This window comes from Procambarus clarkii, chromosome 33 (genome assembly GCF_040958095.1).
Source record: "Procambarus clarkii isolate CNS0578487 chromosome 33, FALCON_Pclarkii_2.0, whole genome shotgun sequence".
In the NCBI taxonomy this organism is placed as follows: domain Eukaryota; kingdom Metazoa; phylum Arthropoda; class Malacostraca; order Decapoda; family Cambaridae; genus Procambarus; species Procambarus clarkii.
The window spans coordinates 37,321,045-37,342,399 of NC_091182.1; the positions used below are offsets into that span (position 1 = coordinate 37,321,045).

The 21,355-nt window shown below is 45.6% G+C and overlaps 1 protein-coding gene across 1 annotated transcript in view; it reads left to right on the forward strand.

Annotated features, from left to right (window-relative positions):
- Nucleotides 1-807: 807 nt before the first annotated feature.
- Nucleotides 808-21,355, forward strand: part of Etl1 (SWI/SNF-related, matrix-associated actin-dependent regulator of chromatin, subfamily a, containing DEAD/H box 1) — a 226,228-nt gene continuing 205,680 nt past the window's right edge. Inside the window, exons 1-2 of the mRNA XM_045753686.2 lie at nt 808-980; nt 11,767-11,928. Of these exons, the coding sequence (XP_045609642.2) occupies nt 11,796-11,928 (133 nt within the window). The 5' untranslated portion in view covers nt 808-980; nt 11,767-11,795. The remainder of the gene's footprint in view (nt 981-11,766; nt 11,929-21,355) is intronic.

Consider the following 21,355-nt stretch of genomic DNA (forward strand, 5'->3'; position numbering starts at 1 on the left):
TATAAGTCTACCAATCCTTGTAAAAATTTATTGTATGTATGTACCTTACCTAAATAAAATTGTATTGTATTGTATTGTATTGTATAGTTACACCATTCATACATTATCATAATATGTTTATTTGTGATGTGTGTCTATGTATGTATTAACACGTTGTACTGAATGGGGTGAGAATGGCTTGAGCTACCTCATCCCTTTGTGTGTATTTTACCTCAATAAACTTATTTCAATTTCAATTTCAATTTCACATTATCATTGTTAAGAAGTCACCGGCTTCCTGTCTTCGTCGAGGCTGCTAGTGTTAGTGGCCCTCATGTAAATATGATGTAATAATTAAGACAAATTCTAAATTAAATTAAACCATCGAATTAAATTGAATTGAAATAAAACATATATTTATGTTTGAAGTTGGCGCGTTGAAAAAAATATTAAAGAAATTTGAAACATCAAAAAACGACTTTATTTACAATTCCAATTTTGTGAGACAATTTGTGTGACTAATTGCTCTTTCTAATTTGTTTTATTTGATGTTATTGTTCATTAATTTATTTCAAAATTATAAAATAATAACACAAAACCTTTACCAAAAAATGTTGGTATCATATCTTACATTTTTTTTAATTTAAAATTATAAAACAAAACCAAATAAGATAAAATGAAAAGCAGGATGTAGCAACAATACCCGGCAACCTAGATCGGTAAAGCTAAAGGAATGTAATTCCCGAACGCCTGAAAACTTTTTACCATTCATACTTCATGTAAGCCACCGACATAAATTCATCATATGTAGCGCATGTTTTAATTCGTCGAATATAAATGCCCCCGTGTGCCGTTGTGGTTTGTTAAGGCCGAGAAGGAGGAGTTAGAGAGAGGAGTGAGGAGACAAGGGCGAGGTAGCGCGGCGGCCGCCCGGAGCTTCCTTGTTTACCTTCCCCAGAGCTGGTTGTCCCGAGCGCCTCCATCACTCCCTTCACCAACCTGTAAGTTAATACCTCACCCTAACACCCGACCACAGCCTCCCTAGCCACTCCGCCGTGTCTGGCACGTAGCTTATGGTGTTTGTGAGAGCTGGAGGCTGGGTGTGAGTGGTGTGTCGGGCTCTTGGTCCGCCTCCACCCATGCTCTGTTTTTTTTTTCTGACCATCTTGCATGGAAATATACTTGGGGATATTTGTTGCAAGTTTGTTGGCCACCAGTTAAGGTGCCCATGTTGTGTTACACTTGTTCAGCCACAATGTGTTCCCTACATTGTGTTCCCTACTTTGCCAGGTACAAGTGTCACTCGGTGTAGTTCTTGGTGTTAGTCGTGCCATGCTGTAATGTGTTGTGTCACTCAGTAAAGTTCTTGGTGTTAGTCGTGCCATGCTGTAATGTGTTGTGTCACTCAGTGTAGTTCTTGGTGTTAGTCGTGCCATGCTGTAATGTGTTGTGTCACTCGGTGTAGTTCTTGGTGTTAGTCGTGCCATGCTGTAATGTGTTGTGTCACTCAGTGTAGTTTTTGGTGTTAGTCGTGCCATGCTGTAATGTGTTGTGTCACTCGGTGTAGTTCTTGGTGTTAGCCGTGCCATGCTGTAATGTGTTGTGTCACTCGGTGTAGTTCTTGGTGTTAGCCGTGCCATGCTGTAATGTGTCATGTCGCTCAGTGTAGCTCACGGTGGAAGTCGTGCAATGCTATAATGTGTCGTGTCACTCAACACATTTACAATTATTAACAATTATATTGGTTTATACAATTATAAACCAATACTAGCTTTATCACACATCATAAAAATCTTTAAAAGTGCTAGGAAGTTAGATCACAAAACACATGGAATCACAATGTTTACAACATGGGCTGTAGAACATGGGTTCAGAACAACTCGATCCTGTCTCTCATAATTAATAGACCACTATGACATGGCCTTAGATGCCATGGAAGACAAACGTAACACTGATGTAATATATAGATTTCGCAGAAGCTTTTGACAAAGGTGACCATGGGGTTATTGCACACAAAATTCATACAAAAGGATTTACTGTATTGACAAAGTAAGGAGATGGATCTTTCAACTTCCTAACAAATAGAACCCAGAGTGTAATAGTCAACAAAGTAACTTCTGAATCATTCACTGTAGAAAGCTCAGTCTCCCAAGGTACCATACTTGCTCTGGTACTTTTCTTCATCCTCATATCAGATGTAGACAAGAATACAAACTATAGTACTATATCATCTTTTGCAGATGATACTAGAATTTCATGAGTAGACAATATAGGGGACACAGCAAACCTCCAATCTGATGTTGATCAAGTCTTTCAATGGACCACAGAAAATAACATGATGTTTAATGAGGAGAAGTTCCAATTTCTACGCTATGTAAAAAAACAAAAACAGAGTAGAAACCACATATAAAAGTCAAATCACACTACATATTGTAAGAAAAGCAATATAAAAGATTTAGGAGTAACCATGTTAAAAGACCCTACTTTTAAAGAATATAACAAAGTTGCTGTCACAACTGCAAGAAAAAATGACAGGTTGAATAACAAGAACCTTCCAAACAAGATATGCCATACTAATGATACTTTTTAAGACATTAGTGTCCTCTAGAGTGGAATATTGTTGCTCATTAACAACCCCATTAAAAGCTGGAGAAATTGCTGACCTGGAGGGCATGCAAAGAACTTTTACTACTAGAATCCACTTAATAAACATCTAAATTATTGGGACTTTTCTAAAAATGTTAATATATTACCTAAGTGTAGTTACAGGATGAGAGCTACGCTCGTGGTGTCCCGTCTACCCAGCACTCTTTGTCATATAACGCTTTGAAACTACTGACGGTTTTGGCCTCCACCACCTTTTCACTTAACTTGTTCCAACCATCTACCACTCTATTTGCGAAAGTGAATTTTCTGATATTTCCTCGGCATCTTTGTTTAGTTAGTTTAAATTTATAACCTCTTGTTCTTGAAGTTCCAGAATCTTCCCTATCAATTTTATTAATTCCTGTTACTATTTTGTATGTAGTGATCATATCACCCCTTTTTCTTCTGTCTTCTAGTTTTGGCATATTTAATGCCTCTAACCTCTCCTCGTAGCTCTTGCCCTTCAGTTCTGGGAGCCACTTAGTAGCATGTCTTTGCACCTTTTCCAGTTTGTTGATGTGCTTCTTTAAGATATGGGCACCACACAACCACTGCATATTCTAGCTTTGGCCTAACAAAAGTCGTGAACACTTTCTTTAGTATTTCGCCATCCATGTATTTAAAAGCAATTCTGAAGTTAGAAAGCGTGGCATAGGCTCCTCGCACAACGTTCTTTACGTGGTCCTCGGGTGATAGTTTTCTATCTAGAACCACTCCTAGATCTCTTTCTTTATTTATTTATTTATTTATTTATGCATATACAAGAATGTACATAAGGAATGTGAGGATACAATTATGGTAATTACAGTCTTGTAAAGCCACTAGCACGCGCAGCGTTTCGGGCAGGTCCTTAATCTAAGAAAATTTTAAGGAGGTAAATACTTGCAAAATTTATAGACAAAAAAATGATAACAGATTACATGGAATGAAAAAAAAAAAGATGAGAGAAAATTATAGGTACAGTATATTAAAGCACATAGGTAGCTATGATTGATTGCAATGACAGCTTAAAATGGTAGTTGACAACAAATTGGTAGGCACAATACAGCAGAAACAATATAAGATTGATTGCAATGACAGCTTGAATGGTAGTTGACAAAAATTGGTAGTCACAATACAGCATATGGCTAGCACATAAAAGAAGACAGCAATGAACACAATGATAAGGTTGTTTGATATTACATAAAAATTATGAGATTGGGTACCACTAGGTACAGAGCAAATTTAAAGCTCAGTGTAGGAAACTAAATAGATGAAGTTAGGTACTTTTTGGTTTTGCTTTTAAATAAGGCAAAAGTTTTACAGTTTTTCAATTCACTAGGGAGTGAGTTCCATAGACTAGGTTCCTTAATTTGTCAGAATTCTCTAGTTCCATAGACTAGGTCCCTTAATTTATCAGAATTCTTTAAAGATTTCTCACATAATTTATATGTTGTGTGAGGTCTATATTCTCCTATTCCACATTCCATAACATGGCATTTATTCACATTAAATTCCATTTGCCAAGTGGTGCTACATATATTTATATTGTTCAGGACTTCTTGAAGGGCATGACAATCAGCTAAGTTTCTTATCCTTCCTATTATCTTAGCATCATCAGCAAACATGTTCATATAATTCTGTATTCCATCTGGTAGATCATTTATGTAGACAATGAACACCACCAGTGCAAGAACTGAAACCTGTGGTACTCCACTTGTGACATTTCTCCAGTCCGATACATTGCCTCTGATTACTGCCCTCATTTTTCTATCGGTTAGAACATTTTTCATCCATGTTAGAAGCTTACCTGTCACCCCTCCAATATTTTCCAGTTTCCAGAACAATTTCTTATGTCGAACTCTGTTGAAAGCCTTTTTTTAGGTCCAGATAGATGCAGTCAACCCAACCATCTTTTTCCTGTAAAATCTCTGTAGCTCAATCATAGAAACTGAGTAAATTCGATACACAGGATCTTCCAGATCGAAAACCATACTGTCTGTCTGATATTACGTATATCATTTCTCTCCAGGTGTTCTACCCATTTATTTTTTATTTTTTTTTCCAATATTTTGACTATTACACTTGTCAATGATACAGGTCTATAATTGAGGGGTCTTCTCTACTGCCACTTTTGTAGATTGGAACTATATTAGCCTTTTTCCACACATGTGCTATGACTCCTGTACACAGGGATGTCTGAAAAATCAGCTGAAGTGGAATGCTGAGCTCAGGTTCCCTTCAGAACCCATGGTGAAACTCCATCTGGGCCAACTACTTTGTTCTTATTTAGCTCTAGGAGCATTTGCTTCACTTTGTCTCTAGACACCTCTATGTTCTCTCTATACTGTTCTCTGGAATTATTATTGTGTCTGGTTCTCTGAAGATCTCATTTTGTACAAACACATTTTTTAACTTTTCGTTTAATGTTTCACACATTTCCTTTTCATTTTCCGTGTATCTGTCCCCCATTTTCAACCTCTGAATATTATCCTTTACCTGCAGCTTGCTTTTAATGAATTTATAGGAAAGGCCTGGATCTGATTTACATTTAACTGCTATACCGTTCTCAAAGTTCCTCTCTGTCTCTCTCCTTACTGATGTGTAGTTGTTTCTGGCATCTTTGTATCGCTGGTATTTTAGGGGTTTGGCCTCTTTCTATAATGATTCCATGCTTGTGTCTTTTGATCTCTGGCCCTCTCCCAATTTCTGTTGAACCAACCCTGTTTCCTAGGTCTCCATGTCTGTTTTAGTATGAATTATTATATTCTGATGTTTATGTGCCTTCATCGTATATTTTGCAAAATTTGGCATACATCTCGTTTACTTCCTTGCCTAGCAAATCTGTCCAATTATACCCATGAAAAAAATTTCCTAGTTCCCCATAGTGTCCTCTCTTGAAATTGAGTTTAACAACTGTTTTACTGTTCCCCATTCTCCACTAGATTATATCGCATAGCGTATTTAATGTCCAAGAGGACATGATCACTCTTTCTCAAGGGAGGAAGTATTCCTTAGAATGCAGGCAGAAGAGATACATAATAATTTACACTTGGAAAATAATAGGAGGACTGGTTCCAAATCTGCACACAGAAATAACACCACATGAGACCAGAATGCATGGCAGGATGTGCAAAATAGCCCCACTGAAAAGCAGAGGTGCAATAGGCATGCTGCGAAAACTTAGTCAACATCAAGGGCCCGAGAATATTCAACACTCTTCCCCTACACATTCGGGGCATAACTGGCCGACCTCTTGTAGTGTTAAAAAACTTGAACAACCACCTTCAAAGGATACCTGATCAACCAGGCTGCGTCTCGTGTCAGGCTGTGAGCCCCCTCACCGAACAGCCTGGTTGATCAAACCAGCAACCAGGAGGCCTGATCAGAGACTGGGCTGTGGGGACACTGATCCCCAAAATCGTCAACCGGTAGGTAGGGATTTTGGTTTCTGTGGTTTCAGCTTCGACTGCCATCTTGAAGCTGTATGCTCCAATCCTCAGGAAAGTGATTTCCATGTTTTTCGCCTCTCATCTTGCGTAGTCGGCACGCTGTGCTGGCTTCCTCTGGACTCGGCATGGAGCCCTGACTCCTACTTCCACTTCTCCATTTAGTTCCTTGCCATTCTCTGAGGAGCTGTTTTATAAGTACTTTGTCTGTGGCTGCTGCTGGTGTCTGTCCTGTTTTGGATTTTAACAGGACAGTTAACAGGATTTTTAACAGGATCTGTTGTGTATCTGGGGGGATTGGTCTCAACTTTCCCGGTGGGTCAGTAGAGGCAGGGCTTCGCCTGCTGTTGGTCGGGGCGGGCCATCTGTAGTGCTGGCAGCCGGGTCGAAAGGGCTTCCTTCAGCCTCTGCCTCTTCATCTGGTCAGCACAGTGTTTTCTCTATTCGAAAGGCGGGCTCTCGTGATCCATGCTGGCCCTTTTGTGGGTTGCCCTATTGATGTGGGGGAAGGGGAGAGACCAGTTCTTGTCCCTGCGGTTTGTGGGCTTTTCGGGTCATGTCGTGCAGCCTGATAGAGTTGGTCAGTCCCGCTTCCTTTGGGAAGGGGGGGGGAGGTTCAGGACTTTCGGGGCAGGCTTCCTCTCCTTGCCTTCGTCGAATCATCTCGGCGTGGGTGCATTCGAGGGTGGCCGAAATGACCATGCCCTGTCAGTGGGTTTCCCCCGACTGTTTCCTACCCTGAAATGAGATTATTCATTCTCAATCTTTCCCAATTAAACAGGTGCATACCATAATAAAAACTATGTACAACATTCAGATATCAGTGAATACAATGCTTTTTCATCTATGTTTTCATTTCTTGTTTTCATTCTACTCATTATGCTCAATTAGTATTAAGCTTGTCATTTAAGTTTATGATGCCCGAAACGCTTTGCGTAATAGTGGCTTTAGGCATTGTATGTACTAGCTCTACCTATAAGTCAAACAATCCTTGTAAATATTTATTGTATGTATGTACCTTACCTAAATAAAATTGTATTGTATTGAATACTAGTTATGATATTCACAGCATGAGGTAGACACACAACACCCAGCCATTGTTTCCTGCATCTACACATCATGAAACGACCTTATGTTCCTTCACAATATAACCCTGTTGAAATGGATTCATATTCAGGATTTTGTGACAGGAATGTAATGATAAGAGCAGTTATATAATAGGTCATAGTGAGATGTGTAGAATATTGGAGGCATTGCCTCGCATCATGTGACTGTTGGCGTCGTCTGCTTGTGGCTCCATGCTGTGTTTTGATTTCATCAAAATACCCACTAGAACTGCTTAATAGTTTATGGTGCATATAAATGTTGATGGTGATATATAACGTGCGTATATAGCATAATAACGGCAAGAACACAGTTTGGTTGATATAAGAATATAAGTGAGCCATATATGAGCCCCATATTTTTGAGAATAGCAATTTGTTCCATGCATTTAACTTATAAATTCCACAAGTTACACACTATTGAATAATATTACTACAAAAAACGAGATATAAAATCATTTACTGACACTGAAATAATTATGTAAAAATGTATTTGGGGCAGCCCCTGCCACACTCGACTGTTGGCTGCTAGGCTGACTTTCGATTCTTGTTCTGCGCACATAAATTCTCAACACAGGATCTTTGTGGGTCATTATGGTGTACAAAATTGTAGCTACTACGTAGTTATATACAACGTGTGTATATACAGTAGTGTAATAACAGCAAAAACACTGTTTGATTGATCTCACATTATAGTATACATGTCACCGTATGTGAGCTCCATAATTTTGAGCATAGCGATGTTCCACATTGAACTGTATATTCTACAAATTACACACTTTTGTATAATATTACAGCAAAAAAAAAAAACAAAAAAAAACAGAGAAGAGAAAAATGAGAGACATTGAAATAATTCTGAAAAATTATATTCGTGGCAACTGCCGCGCCGCGTGGTGGAGTGTCCCTGAGTGCCTACTCAATTGGCACCCATAAATTCCTCAACTTCTCAGCTTCATTACGGCTAAAGTATGTCGCATACAATATTTTATTTTAGTTTCCTAGTATCAGAGACTGCATTTTAACAATATAAGAAGAGAATTTTTTTTTTTAAATACTGTAATTAATTTTCTGCGCACCACGGAGATGTTATATTTTAATGCAGCGCAGTGCAGTGGTTAATGTACAAAACACAAGAAAAGAAGAAACTGAAAAAATTCCATTACCCATCACAGGAATACATGTTCGATACAATTTACAATACAATAGTATTTTTAAATCCTTTTTTCAAATAAAATTACATTGCAATACAGGTATTTGTTTAACCACTTAACTGCACAACCAAGTATTCATTGGTCAGCGGGAAACTGCGCCAACCAAGAAAACTCTTTGATTTTTCCGTACCCATTCTAAATGTGTGCGAGGTTGGTTGTGTACGAAATGGACTCTTAGGACCTCCAGTGAGAGGTAGCCATCTTGAAAAAAAATCCCAGCATGCCCTAGGGTTGCTGGCTGGGTTAGTACTGAATGAGTAACCATGGGTGGCGCACATGCCTCTGGCTCCCAAACAGCTATCTGACATGGTGTTGAAAGATCGCGCTCTGTCGGTGAAATTCAAACCTTATTGTTTGAAGAACATAAGGGTCATAAATATTAGTGAAGCTAGGTGCAATAAGGACCTAATACAAAGGTCAGATGCAAGTTATACAGCACCTATAAGGACGATACAGTGAGCATATCTAATTGTAGCTCTGAGCGTCACCCTGGCCTACCTATGCTATCTCCAATTTATTTAGATGATACATAGATGAATCGTTTTCTGCGTTCAGTGATGATGCATCTGATACAAGTATCATAGATGAACAGTGTTAGCAGCCTCCATGGAGGTGTTTTCCATAAATAATTTCAAGAATACCTGAATCTCTTCTTGACTGACGGACACTCTTTGAGGCTAGCTGAATCTCTTCCAGACTGACGGACACTCTTTGAGGCTGGCTGAATCTTTTCCTGTGATCTTTTCATGACTACCTTATCCCTTTGTGTGTATTTTACCTCAATAAACTTATTTCAATTTCAATTTCAATTTCAATTACAAATTGATCTTTTCCTGTAATCTTTTCAAGACTACCTTATGTTTTACAAGCTTGGCTACATACCACCTACAGGTACTAATGCCAAGGATGTACGTGAGTGCGGTATTTGCAAGCACACAGAACGAAGAAACAGGAAGTGAAATCTATCTGTATCTGGTGCAACGAGAGTGAAGTCGCGCTGTCTACTATGGACTACTTCGTTGATTATTACTCACTTCCGAAGTACTGAGTGCTACGCTCGTGGTGTCCCGTCTTCCCAGCACTCTTTGTCATATAACGCTTTGAAACTACTGACGGTCTTGGCCTCCACCACCTTCTCACTTAACTTGTTCCAACCGTCTACCACTCTATTTGCGAAGGTGAATTTTCTTATATTTCTTCGGCATCTGTGTTTAGCTAGTTTAAATCTATGGCCTCTTGTTCTTGAAGTTCCAGGTCTCAGGAAGTCTTCCCTGTCGATTTTATCAATTCCTGTTACTATTTTGTACGTAGTGATCATATCACCTCTTTTTCTTCTGTCTTCTAGTTTTGGCATATTTAATGCTTCTAACCTCTCCTCGTAGCTCTTGCCCTTCAGTTCTGGGAGCCACTTAGTAGCATGTCTTTGCACCTTTTCCAGTTTGTTGATGTGCTTCTTAAGATATGGGCACCACACAACAGCTGCATATTCTAGCTTTGGCCTAACAAAAGTCATGAACAACTTCTTTAGTATATCGCCATCCATGTATTTAAATGCAATTCTGAAGTTAGAAAGCATTGCATAGGCTCCTTGCACAATATTCTTAATGTGGTCCTCAGGTGATAGTTTTCTATCTAGAACCACTCCTAGATCTCTTTCTTTATCAGAATTCTTTAAAGATTTCTCACATAATATATAGGTTGTGTGGGGTCTATGTTCTCCTATTCCACATTCCATAACATGACATTTATTAACATTAAATTCCATTTGCCAAGTGGTGCTCCATATACTTATTTTGTCCAGGTCTTCTTGAAGGGCATGACAATCATCTAAATTTCTTATTCTTCCTATTATCTTAGCATCATCAGCAAACATGTTCATATAATTCTGTATACCAACTGGTAGATCATTTATGTACACAATAAACATCACTGGTGCAAGAACTGAACCCTGTGGTACTCCACTTGTGACATTTCTCCATTCCGATACATTGCCTCTGATTACTGCCCTCATTTTTCTATCAGTCAGAAAATTTTTCATCCATGATAGAAGCTTACCTGTCACCCCTCCAATATTTTCCAGTTTCCAGAACAACCTCTTATGTGGAACTCTGTCGAAAGCCTTTTTTAGGTCCAGATAGATGCAGTCAACCCAGCCATCTCTTTCCTGTAATATCTCTGTGGCCCGATCATAGAAAAGTGTGTAATACAGTGTGTTACTGTGTAAATAGTGTGTGAAACTGTACATGTTAAAAATTCACTAAAATTACAATAAGTAATATTGCTACAATAAACATTTATTGTGGACACATTACTGACACATGTATCACAGTTCCATGGAACATTATGAACGTTCTACTGTATACATATTGTAAAGGACACAAATATGCATCATATACGATAAAGAAACAAGTAAAACCGCATTGGAAATACATAGACCAAATAATTGAAAATACATAGAACAAATAATTGAAAATACATAGAACAAATAATTGAAAATACATAGAACAAATAATTGAAAATACATAGAACAAATAATTGAAAATACATAGAACAAATAATTGAAAATACATAGAACAAATAATTGAAAATATATTTGTGGCAACACCCGGTGCTTGAATGGCCCACGCGACTGTGTCTGGGTGACTCATGCACGGGCGACCAGCCCGTGATGACGTCACAGCGCACCTTATCCACGTCCCCACAGCCAAAGTAAGTGGAATTTGGTATTTATTTTTACATAGACATGTTCAGGGAAGGGAATTTATCATTTTACGAAGAAAAAATAATTTTTTGGGAACACTTCATTTTATGCGGACAGGGAGGAATTTTACAATAAACTTGGCGCAGCACGATGGTTAATTAAAATAAAATTCCTTTTTTGTTTATACAGTACTGGTACTTAAAAAGCAATACAAGTACTGTACAGTATGAGTAAGAAAAAATTTAATTTTGTTATTAAATGTTGGAGAATCATTTTAAGAATTGGAAATCATGAAAAATTTCTCTCAGATTCCAATGCCGATTCCAATTACAGTACTGAAAAATGTGCGATTCTTATTCCTGATACCAATTCCGTTTAATCATCCATTCAGTTAGGAATGACAACAGAATTTTGTCACTCATTCATAAAAGCTTGGTGGCATTACTAAGGCTTTGGGTGTCCAGGTGGGTAGCTCGGGGACTTGCTGAAGAGATCCCTCAGAAAGCGGCGTTTCTGGCGAGTGAGGAAACATGATTAACACTTTTCATCCAGAAGGTTGCTTCCCAGTTACATTACATTATTTTAAAAGATTTGGTTAAGAATAATAGCAATTTGTGTAACCATTTAACAAAGGTATTAATATGTGTTTTGTCATTTTTTCTTAAATGTTTTATAATTTTTATGCTTTATTATTCCAGACCACCTTAAGAGCTTTCACATTTTCATTATGGAAGATGGAGAGGAAGGAGCCACTGTCGATAGTACCACCAGTATCAATGGAAATATCTCCAAACCAAAAGTTTTCAGGGATGACCTTCGAAATTTTCGTATGGACAAGGATGAAGCAAATAAAAATCAAGGTACTTAAGATTTTGTGAGTCTTTTGGATAATCATTTAATAAGTTGGATTGAATTTGGAAAAAATAAGATTTTCCTTACACAGTACTGTAGTAACTTCTGGACTCTTTCTATCATGATGAATTCAAGGAAATGACAGTTTTTGTCATTTTGTATAAGAAACCCATTACTCATTTCAAAAGTGTGCATGTGTTTCATTAATTTTTCATACTGTCAGAATTTTAGTACATGTACAGTACTTTGGAGTACAGTAGTTAATTATAAGTCTTAATGTTCAAAGTTTCTTAGTTAAATCAGCCAATTAGTACAACTTTCATTGAAGTGGGATAGTAGATGAGGTCTCCTAGCTTTGCAGGACCATTTGATGGTTCACAGGTGACCCTATTTGCCTTTATGTGGAACCAGCTGCATCCAATTTGTAGTGGATATGTTTCTCCTGGACTGGGGTGGTCGCCAAAAGAACTCTCCCTATCAATGTAAACAAACTATCAAAATTTCACTACGCTAGAGCAGTGGTCAGCAACCTTTTAGGGCTCACTGGATCACCCAATTCATAATTTATGTCCCGCTGACCACTAATATGAATCTCGCATTCCACCAAACAAGAAATGATAGTTATTAAAGTCAAACTATTTGATGCCATTAAATATAACAGTTAGAGAAAATAGTTACATAAAATACACAGATAAAATTGTCTCGCGGACCACTGGTTAACGACCGCTGCACTAGAGCAAGCTTGTTCATCCCACCGCCCTCGCCCATGTTGAGTCAGATATCTTTGACTTTCTGTTTTTCCTCAGGTCGTGAGGGATTTTGGCTGGCGGGGCACACTGGCTTACTTGCGTGCTAGAATTATAGTGCACTGGGGTCTGCTTTCACAACCTCAAGAGTGGTTGTGAAGGCCTTTGTTGGCTTACAAGTAAGCCAACAAAGGCTTACTTGTATCTGTGTTCTTCTCATAGTGATATACCTATTATAAAGGACTGGTGTAGTTTCCCATTGCCTGGTGGCCTGTTTAGTCATTTTCCTTGAAAGCTTTGGAAATCACCTGTGGCTTTGGTGGTCTTGTGGATATTTCCCTGAATCCTGCTCTCACTTCATGCGAGTTTGAGGGTTGCATGTCATCAGTGCCATGTGACGATGTTCAAAACTGGCCTCCGCCATGCTGCCTGTTGGACCGGTGACACCTTCAACCCTGAGTCATGTGGGGTTTACTCCCATCATGTTGCTCTCCATTCTGACCCTCCCAATTTAGGGTTTATCAGGCAATGACGGTTCTGTGTCTTAGGTTTTCTATATTGCAGCAGACTAGGTTGTGTTCCTAGTTGGATGTCTCAGAGCTGCCCCATTTGATGTTTAGGGACTTGAAATAAAGTGTTGGGTAACTCAACAGTGGCTCTATCCACACTGCCGCTTCCTTTCCTTTCAGACATGGTTTATTCTGCCTCTGATCCTTCCTGCCTTGCCTCCAGCCCTAAGCAGTTGATGGTTTTGGAGTCAGTGCAGAGTTTAGCTCAGGTTGTAGCTTGGTCAGCTCATTGGGTTGCCCCTTCTAATTCAGGGGTGGAGGCAGTTGAGCCTACTGAGGCTTCTGGGTCTTTTCAGGCAGCCCTTTCTTCCTTTGAATCCTTTCTCTTGGACTTCACTTATCTGTCCCAGGTGGTTGGGCAAAGATGAGGGCTCTGCCCTGGGGCCTTCTGCTACAGCTTCTGTGGTGTGGCAGGAGTCGAAGTTGATTCTGAAACTCAACTTCATCTGTTTGAGTTTGCTAAACTCAACCAGGGGAAGTTGGTCCCCACTTCCTGTTTGAGTTTGAGTTGGGTGCAGTGCAGCTACCCCCCAGGGGTTCAAATCCATGTGCCTTTTGGCCCTTTGGGATCATCCTTCCAGAGGTTTCCTTCTGCGTACCAGGGACCATGAGCCAGAACCTGGCCCCTTCAGAGAGGTTTCAGGGAGCAATGGCTCTGGAAAACCCCCTTGTGGTTGGGGGTTTTCCTTATCTGCCATCGACCGGGGTTAGGCACCCAGAAAGGTAGGCATAACAAAACAGACCCCACATGGTAAGAAAATAACAGCAAAAACTGAACAGAGAGGTAACTCCCTACAATCCCAAAGAAACAAGCAAACGTAACACTACTGCCGCACATCTCTTCTGCGCAGCCCTCCCCTTCCCGAGAGGGAGAGGGGAGGCCTGGGACCTCACCGCACTGGCTGCAAAGCACTCCAGTTCGTAAGCTAGTGTCAACCAGGACAGACCCTTCCTTCTCTGGCCTCAGTTTCCTAGGCGGTGTTTGCCTTCGTGGCGCTCACTGTTGTGTTTTTGTGTTGTGCGGTGGCCAGGTGTTCTTCATCAGTACCGGGGCTGCATGCGCTTAGGGGCTTCCTTCCTTAAGTGCCCTGTGAGTACTGCCCCTTTGTGTCAGGGTTATCTTCCCTGGGGCGTTCGGGAACCATTCCCGTAGAGGTTCTTGCTGCGCAGTATTTGCCTCGCTCTTGGGGCCAGCTGGGGCTTGGGGCTTTTGTTTGACCTTGGGTAGGGACTGGTATTGTGCTGGTTAGGGCATCGAGGTGTTGCACGACCTGCCACCCTGGACCTCCGGGTCACTTCTTGGCACGTTCCTCTCCATTGTTCCGGGACTGGCACAGTTGGTGGTGGGGCATTGGGCTTGCCACTTTTATTGCCTTCCCTAGTTTGTAATTAGCACTTAGTGTATTTACGCATTTTTACCGGATCTTGGTGACCTGTCTGTGTCTGCTCGGGATTCGGTATCTGGCCTACCTCGATGACTGGCTGGTGTGGGCTCCCAGTCGGCCCACTTGTCTGCTCGCCAGAGGTGTGGTTCTTTCCAGATCACCGGGTTCGGGTTTCTGGTGATCTGGAGGCTGTTCCATCTGGTTCCGTCTCGGGTTTGGACCTGGCTGGGTCTTGTTTAGGGCTCTTGGACCGCATCTTTGTTTCTCCCTCCAGAGGCGTTACTGCGGCTGCGGTCTCCCGCCTTCGGCTGTTTCTGATGGGGTCACTCGGCGATTGCTCGAATGGTTGTGCGGGAGTCTGAACTTCGCCGTGCTGGTCTGCCCGCCGGGTCGGGTTTGGCTTCGGCTTCTGTTTTAGTTTCTTTGGAGACTTCCCTTCCGCCTCTCCCGCAATCGTTGGGTTCGTCCTCTGGGGACCTTGTGTTGGTGCTACGTCGCCGGCTTCCTCTTTGGGGTTTACGGGGTTCCATGCTTTTGAGCCTCCACGAGCCTTCGCTCGATGTGTTCACGGTCGGGTCATCTCTCGGCTTGGGCTTTTTGACCAGTGCTTACCAGGCTGACCGGGAACGGTGGGGTCCATCCGTTCGTCCGTCGGGCTCACAGCACGGTTCGGGAGTTTGCAGCTTTCTAGTTTGCACTTCGGAGGGTTCGGATCACTCAGGGCTCTACCATCCGGCTCTATTCGGATTGTTCTCAGGTGGTTCATTGCCGGAACCACGGAGTTTCTCTTCGGTCCTTGCCCCTTTTGGGTTGGTCCCCTTGAGTGACTCACCTGCTGGATTCTCGGGGTTTGGCTCTCTGTGCGTTTCATGTCTGGGGTGTATCCTACGTCCTGCCGGATGGCCTGTCTCGGTTCATTCCTCTGTTCACGGATTGGCCGATCGTCACCGACTTGTTTCGTTGGCTCTGTCGGTAGTACGGACTCCCGGATATGGACATCTTCGCTTCGGCGTGGTCTCGGTCTTCCCTTCTATGTGGCGCCCTAACCCGCCTGCGAGGCGTTTGGGGTGGATGCCTTTCGGCATGACTGGTCGAGGTGGAGTTACCTGTACCTCTTCCCCCGGTCCAGCTGTTGCTTCGGGTTCTGGCTCGGTTGGAGTCCTTCCCAAGGAGTAAAGTCCTCGTGGCCCCTTGGTGGCCGGCCCAGCTTTGTTTTCAGAAGTTGCTTGATTGGTGTCCGAACCCAGGGCATTTCCTGCTGCTTTGCCTTTTTCGGCAGGTTGGACCGGTCTGGTACGTGGCTGGTTCGGCCTTCTCCTCGGCTCTTCGCGTCTGGTCTTTTGACGTGGGTGTATCACCATCTCTGTTGTGATCAGGTGACTTCGTTGATGGTGTTCCACCATCATGGTGTTCCACCATCATGGTGTTCCACGTTGATGGTGTTTCGTCTCGGCGACAGTATGAAGTTTCCTGGCGATTCTATTTGCCATTTTCTTACTCTTCGTAGGTTGTCTTCTCTTTTGCATCTGGTTGTCGTGTCCTTTCTTGGTTTTCCGGACCGTTATTTGATGCTTTTTGCTGTCGCCTCGTAACGTGTGGCGCTGGTGGAGCCGCTCCAGCTGGCATTCGGGGTGGACGTCACATTCGCCCCGTTCCGTACATTTTCTCGTGTTTTGTTTCACCTCCTGCTTGCTCATGCTCCGCCTGAGCCGTCCTGGTCCTTGGTCAAGGTGCTCTCTTTCCTCTCCTCGGTTTGTGGTAGGCCCTTTGGTTCAAGATTGTTTTTCAAAGGTCCTATTTTATTGGCATTGGCCTCTTGGGGTCGGGTTGGGGAGCTTCCGGCTCTCCTCCGGCGCTGGAGTTTCTGCTCTTTTGTTACTGGTGGTAGGTTTGTACGTTTGCAGCCTTCTCCGTATTTTCTGGCAAAGGCCGAGACGGCTGCTTTCCGGAGGGGTCCTTGGGTTTTTGATGCTTGGTTGGTTCGGCCTGGGGTGCGTCATGTGTTGTGTCCGGTTGCGGCGCTTCGCCGTTGCCTGCGTTGCGTGGCTGGGGGATGGTTTGATCGCTTTGGGTTGATGTGGTTTTCCTCGTTCCCTATTCCAGGGCTCGGGTCTTCCAGTTCGACCGCAGGGTTATTAAGTCTAGCCAGCCTGCGATCTATCCTTGTGCCTATGTAATTCGAACGTTTGCAGCTTTCGCTGCCGTGTTTGGTAACATGTCTTGGGCTCATTTCAGGCACGGGGATTTGGAGGTCGTACAGGTTCCTGGCTGCCCGTTATTTGGTGAGCATGTCTGCTCCTGGGCGTTCTTGTGTTGCTTTAGGTCGCAGGTTGCAGCCTGTTGTGTCGACTTTGCATTGTGTAGTTTGTGGAGGCCTCCTCTCGGGTGAGCCCTTTGTTTTCCTTTTCTTTGGGTATGAAGCTCCAGGGCGCTGATGGGGCTTCCTTCAGAAAGAAAACCACCATTGAATGTAGTGAAACACCATTTTCTGTGTGACCCCCCAAAGGCTCCCTGGCAACCCTCCCTCCCACCGGTTGGTGTTTTTTTTTCGCGTTTGTTGAAGCTTAGCTTCCGAACTGGAGTGCTTTGTAGCTGACGAGGTGACGTCCCGGGCCCCTCTCTCCCCCTCTCGGAGAGGGGAGGGCTGCGCGGATAAGCGGCGTGGCAGTAGTGTGTTACGTTTGCTTGTTTCCTTGGAATTGTAGGGATTTCTACCTCTGTTCGGTTTTTGTTGTTAGTTTCTTTCCATGTGGGGTTTGTTTTGTTATGCCTACCTTTCTGGGTGTCTAACCCCGGTCGATGGCAGATAAGGAAAACCCCCAACCACAGGAAGGGGGGGTTCCAGGGCCATTGCTCCCTGCAACCTCTCTGAAGGGGCCAGGTTCTGGCTCATGGTCCCTGGTAGGTATGAACTCCATAGCTAATGTCCCGGTCTAATATAACATACATTAGCCCGATAAGCTCCATGAAGCTTCCGGGACTCACCCAGAAACTGGAGTTTCATTACATTCAACGCTGGTTTTCTGGGGGGAGCCCCGTCGGCTCCCCGGAGCTATCCCAGGCTGATATGCTAATGTCAGACTTTGGCATCAGTCATGTGTATGGAGTTCTTAGGCCTACCGGGGACCACGGCCAGAACCGGGCCCCCTCAGAGAGGCAAGGGGAGCAATGGCCTATAGAAGCCCCCGTGTAGTTGGAAGCATTCTATGTCTGCCATCGACCGGAACAGGCACCCAGAAAGGTAAGCGCCCCAAAACAAACCCCTATTCTGGTTAAAATTGCTACCTAATACCGAACTAGTGGATAGAACTCCCCAACCGAAAACAAGCAAATTAGTGTGACGTCACACACTGCCGCGCCGCTGTCTGCGCAGCTCCCCCCTCCCCGGGAGGGGGAAGGGGGAGCCCCAGACCCCCCGCGCCGGCTACCCACACCTCAGTTCTTGAGGCTGATGCTATAGGCGATGGTCGTGTGCTCTGGCTCCGGTGTCGCTACTGCACTGTGCTTTGAGTGTGGTGTTAGTTTTGTGGGTGCGAGAGCCAGGAGTTATCTTCAGTACTCGGGCTGCATGCGCCTAGGGCTGCCTTCCCTAGGTGCCCTGTAAGTACTGCCCTTGGGGCTTGGGGCCGCCTTCCACAGGCTCCTCGGGGTCTGCCTCTGCTGGTCCGTTTTACCTTTCGGTTTTTCGGCCGCCTGTTGGGCTCTTGGGTGTTCTGTTCTCCCTTGTTACCGGCAGGTAAGAGGCAGTTTGCACTGGTAGGGGCGCAGGGTGCTGCTCAGCTTGTATTTCCCGACATCGCGGCCGGCTCTGTTCCTTGGGGTTCGCTGTCCTCTTGCGGGGTTTTGTTTTTCTTTTTGTTTTTGCCTGGTGGGGGGTTCTGTCATTTTATTCAGTTTGTTTTTGCCCTTACACTGTTCTCCTCGGTGGCGCCCCCTGCTAGGTCCCCGTGAGTGTACACGTCCCTGGGGTTCAGCTTTAGAAGTTTGCTTGGTAGTTTTGGGCGCCGGTTTGCAGCACCCTGCCTGGGACTACCTGAGCGCGAGTCCTCTTAAAGTAAACGCTCAGGACCCTGGGAATCCCCTAGGGGGCGCGTGGGTCCGATGGATGTGACCCCGGAGTCCCCACTCGCTGTGTGCGAGTTTGAGGGTTGCTCGGTCCCCTTGTCTCAGGGTGACCCTCATTGTTTTTGCCTCTGCCACGCTGCCTGTTGGGTCGGTGATACTTTCGACCCTGAGTCCTGTGAGTGTTGCTGCTTGCTTGTGACTCAATTTACCCAATCCTCTGATGATTCTATTCGGGTACAGGCGGCACGTGCGTTGCAGTCTAGGTTTCGTCTGTTGCAACGCGCTCGGTTGGTTGCTTCCCCGGATGCCCCGGGGCTGCCCCGCTTTGCTTTTCGAGACCCGGACTTGGGGGTGGGGGTCGCTTCGATCCTGGTTCAGTCTGCACCTCCTCGTCCTTCCCCTTCTGGTCCCCCGCCCCTGCTTCCGGCCCCGAAGCGTCTGAGGGTTTCGGGGTCGGAGCAAGGGTTACTTGATCTCGAGACTCGGGCAGCTTCGGGGGTTGCCCCTTCCGGGGGGGGGGGCGGCAGAGGCATTCGAGTCTTGTCTCCCGGCCGAAGCTTCAGGGTCTGACCAGTGGGCCCCCCTTCCTCCAGCTTTTCCGGCTGCTCCGTCCTTGTCTTGTGGGGTCGGGGCTTGGGGAGAGGACTCGGCCTCGGGTCCTGTGGTGACGGACCTCGAGGCTGGGGAGGGGCTGACTTGGGGGCCTTGGGCCCCGCTGGACCCCGCCGGGGTTTTTCTTCCCACTGAGCGGGGCTTATTGTTACAAGGAGTGGGGTTTTCTTTCCCCCCCTCTGCGTACGAGTTGGATTTGGTGTCGGCCCCTCCCCGGGTACGGTTCCGTGTTCCCCCGGGTACGTCGGTTCCGTCCTTCCGGAGGTTTTCGGCTTATCGCATCCAACCTGGTGTGGTGCGAGCGGCCTTTGCAGCTTACCTCCTGCGTGACCCGGATTATGCCTCGGAAATGGATCCGTCCACGTTCAGGTTTGGGACTTCGTTCCCTTTCTGGCTCCGTTACGAGGTTCCGGAGTCGTCCTGGCTAGCAGACTGCCCCTTGTTTGGTCTGGATTCCTGGCATTCCTTCTGTCGTTCCCGCACGCTGGAGTGGCGGGAAGCTTCCACGGTGCTTCAGGTTTTCCTGGGGGGTGAACTTGAGTACCTGAATGAGTGCTTGTTTGCCCCTGCCCTTCCCCGCGATGTGGGCGTTATTCAGCTCCATGTGCAGGTTCCCTCCCTTTCGGCGGCGCTCGTGGCGGAGGACTTGCGCGCTCGGGGCCTTTTGTGTTCGGCCTTGCGGTTATTTTCCCTCCTGGAGCTGTCTTCGGATTGGCTCGTGGAGGATGTGGGGACGCTTGGGTCCGTCCCGGGGTCCGGCACCTTGTCCTCGGCTGCGCGTTCGTCGGCTGCCTTGTTGAAGCTGTTCACGCCGATTTTGTGGGATGCGGTTTCCCTGTTCTATGCTTCCCGTCTCGCGTGTCGGCAGGCGGTGCTGGGTTCCTCCGTGGAATCTGCTTGGGCTCTGGCTCTTAGGCGTTCTTCACCTTTTTGTCCTCTCCTGTTTGGGGAGTCGGCCGTGGCGCAGTTTATTCAGGCTGCGTCGGCGGCTTGTCGTCCGATGTCGGACTTGTTGGTTTTCCGGGGGTCCCGGGGTGGGTCTTCCCGGAAAGGTCGTGCCAGGGCTCGGGGTTCCTCTCGTCGTGGTAGGCCTCTGGTGTCAGGTTTGGGGTTGGCTCCTCCTGCGGACCCTCCCTCGTCTGGTCGGCGCGGTGTTCGCGCTGTGCGGGGTTCTGGGTCTCGTAAGGGTCGCTGGCCCTTTCGCGGTTTGCCCCTTTGACGGGGCGATGGGGGGGCGGCTTGCGCTGTTCGCCCGCACCTGGTCCCACGATTCGTGTGCCTTTCGGGTCGTGTCTCGCGGCCTGCGGTGGCGTTGGGTGGCCCCTCCCCCCTTTGGGGGGTCGGGGCTGGCGGGGCAGGCTTCTTCCCCTGCGCTCTGTCGAGTCGTCTTGGAGTGGGTACGCTTGGGCGTCGTCGAAACGACGTCGTCCCTCAGATGGGTTTCCCGTCTGTTTTCGGTTCCGAAACGGGACTGCGCGGACCTGCGGTTCATTCTGGACTTGTCCCGTCTGAACCCCTGGGTTCATTGCCCCTCCTTTCGGATGACTACGCTGTCTCAGGTTCGGCTCCTCTTGGAGCCGGGTGCTTGGATGGGGTCCCTGGACCTCCGGGACGCTTATTGGCATGTCCCGATTCATCCGCGGTTCAGGGACTGGCTCGGTTTTGTAGTGGGGCGTCTGAGTTACCGCTTTCGTTGTCTCCCGTTCGGGTTGAACCTGGCACCTCGCGTGTTCACACGCCTTACACGGGTTGTGGTGGCTCGTTTGCGTCTCCTAGGTGTTCGGGTGTTGGCCTACCTCGACGACTGGCTGGTTTGGGCTCCCAGCCAGTCAGCTTGCTTGCTAGCCAGGGTTTTGGTTCTTTCCCAGCTCGCCGGGTTCGGGTTCTTGGTGAACTGGAGGAAGTCCCATCTGGTTCCCTCTCAGGTTCGGACTTGGCTGGGTCTCGTGTGGGACTCTCGGACCGCCTCCTTGTCTCTCCCTCCGGAGTCTCTCCTGCGGCTGCGGTCCCGCCTTCGTCTGTTTCTGGAGGGCCCTCGGGTCACCCGGCGGTTGCTCG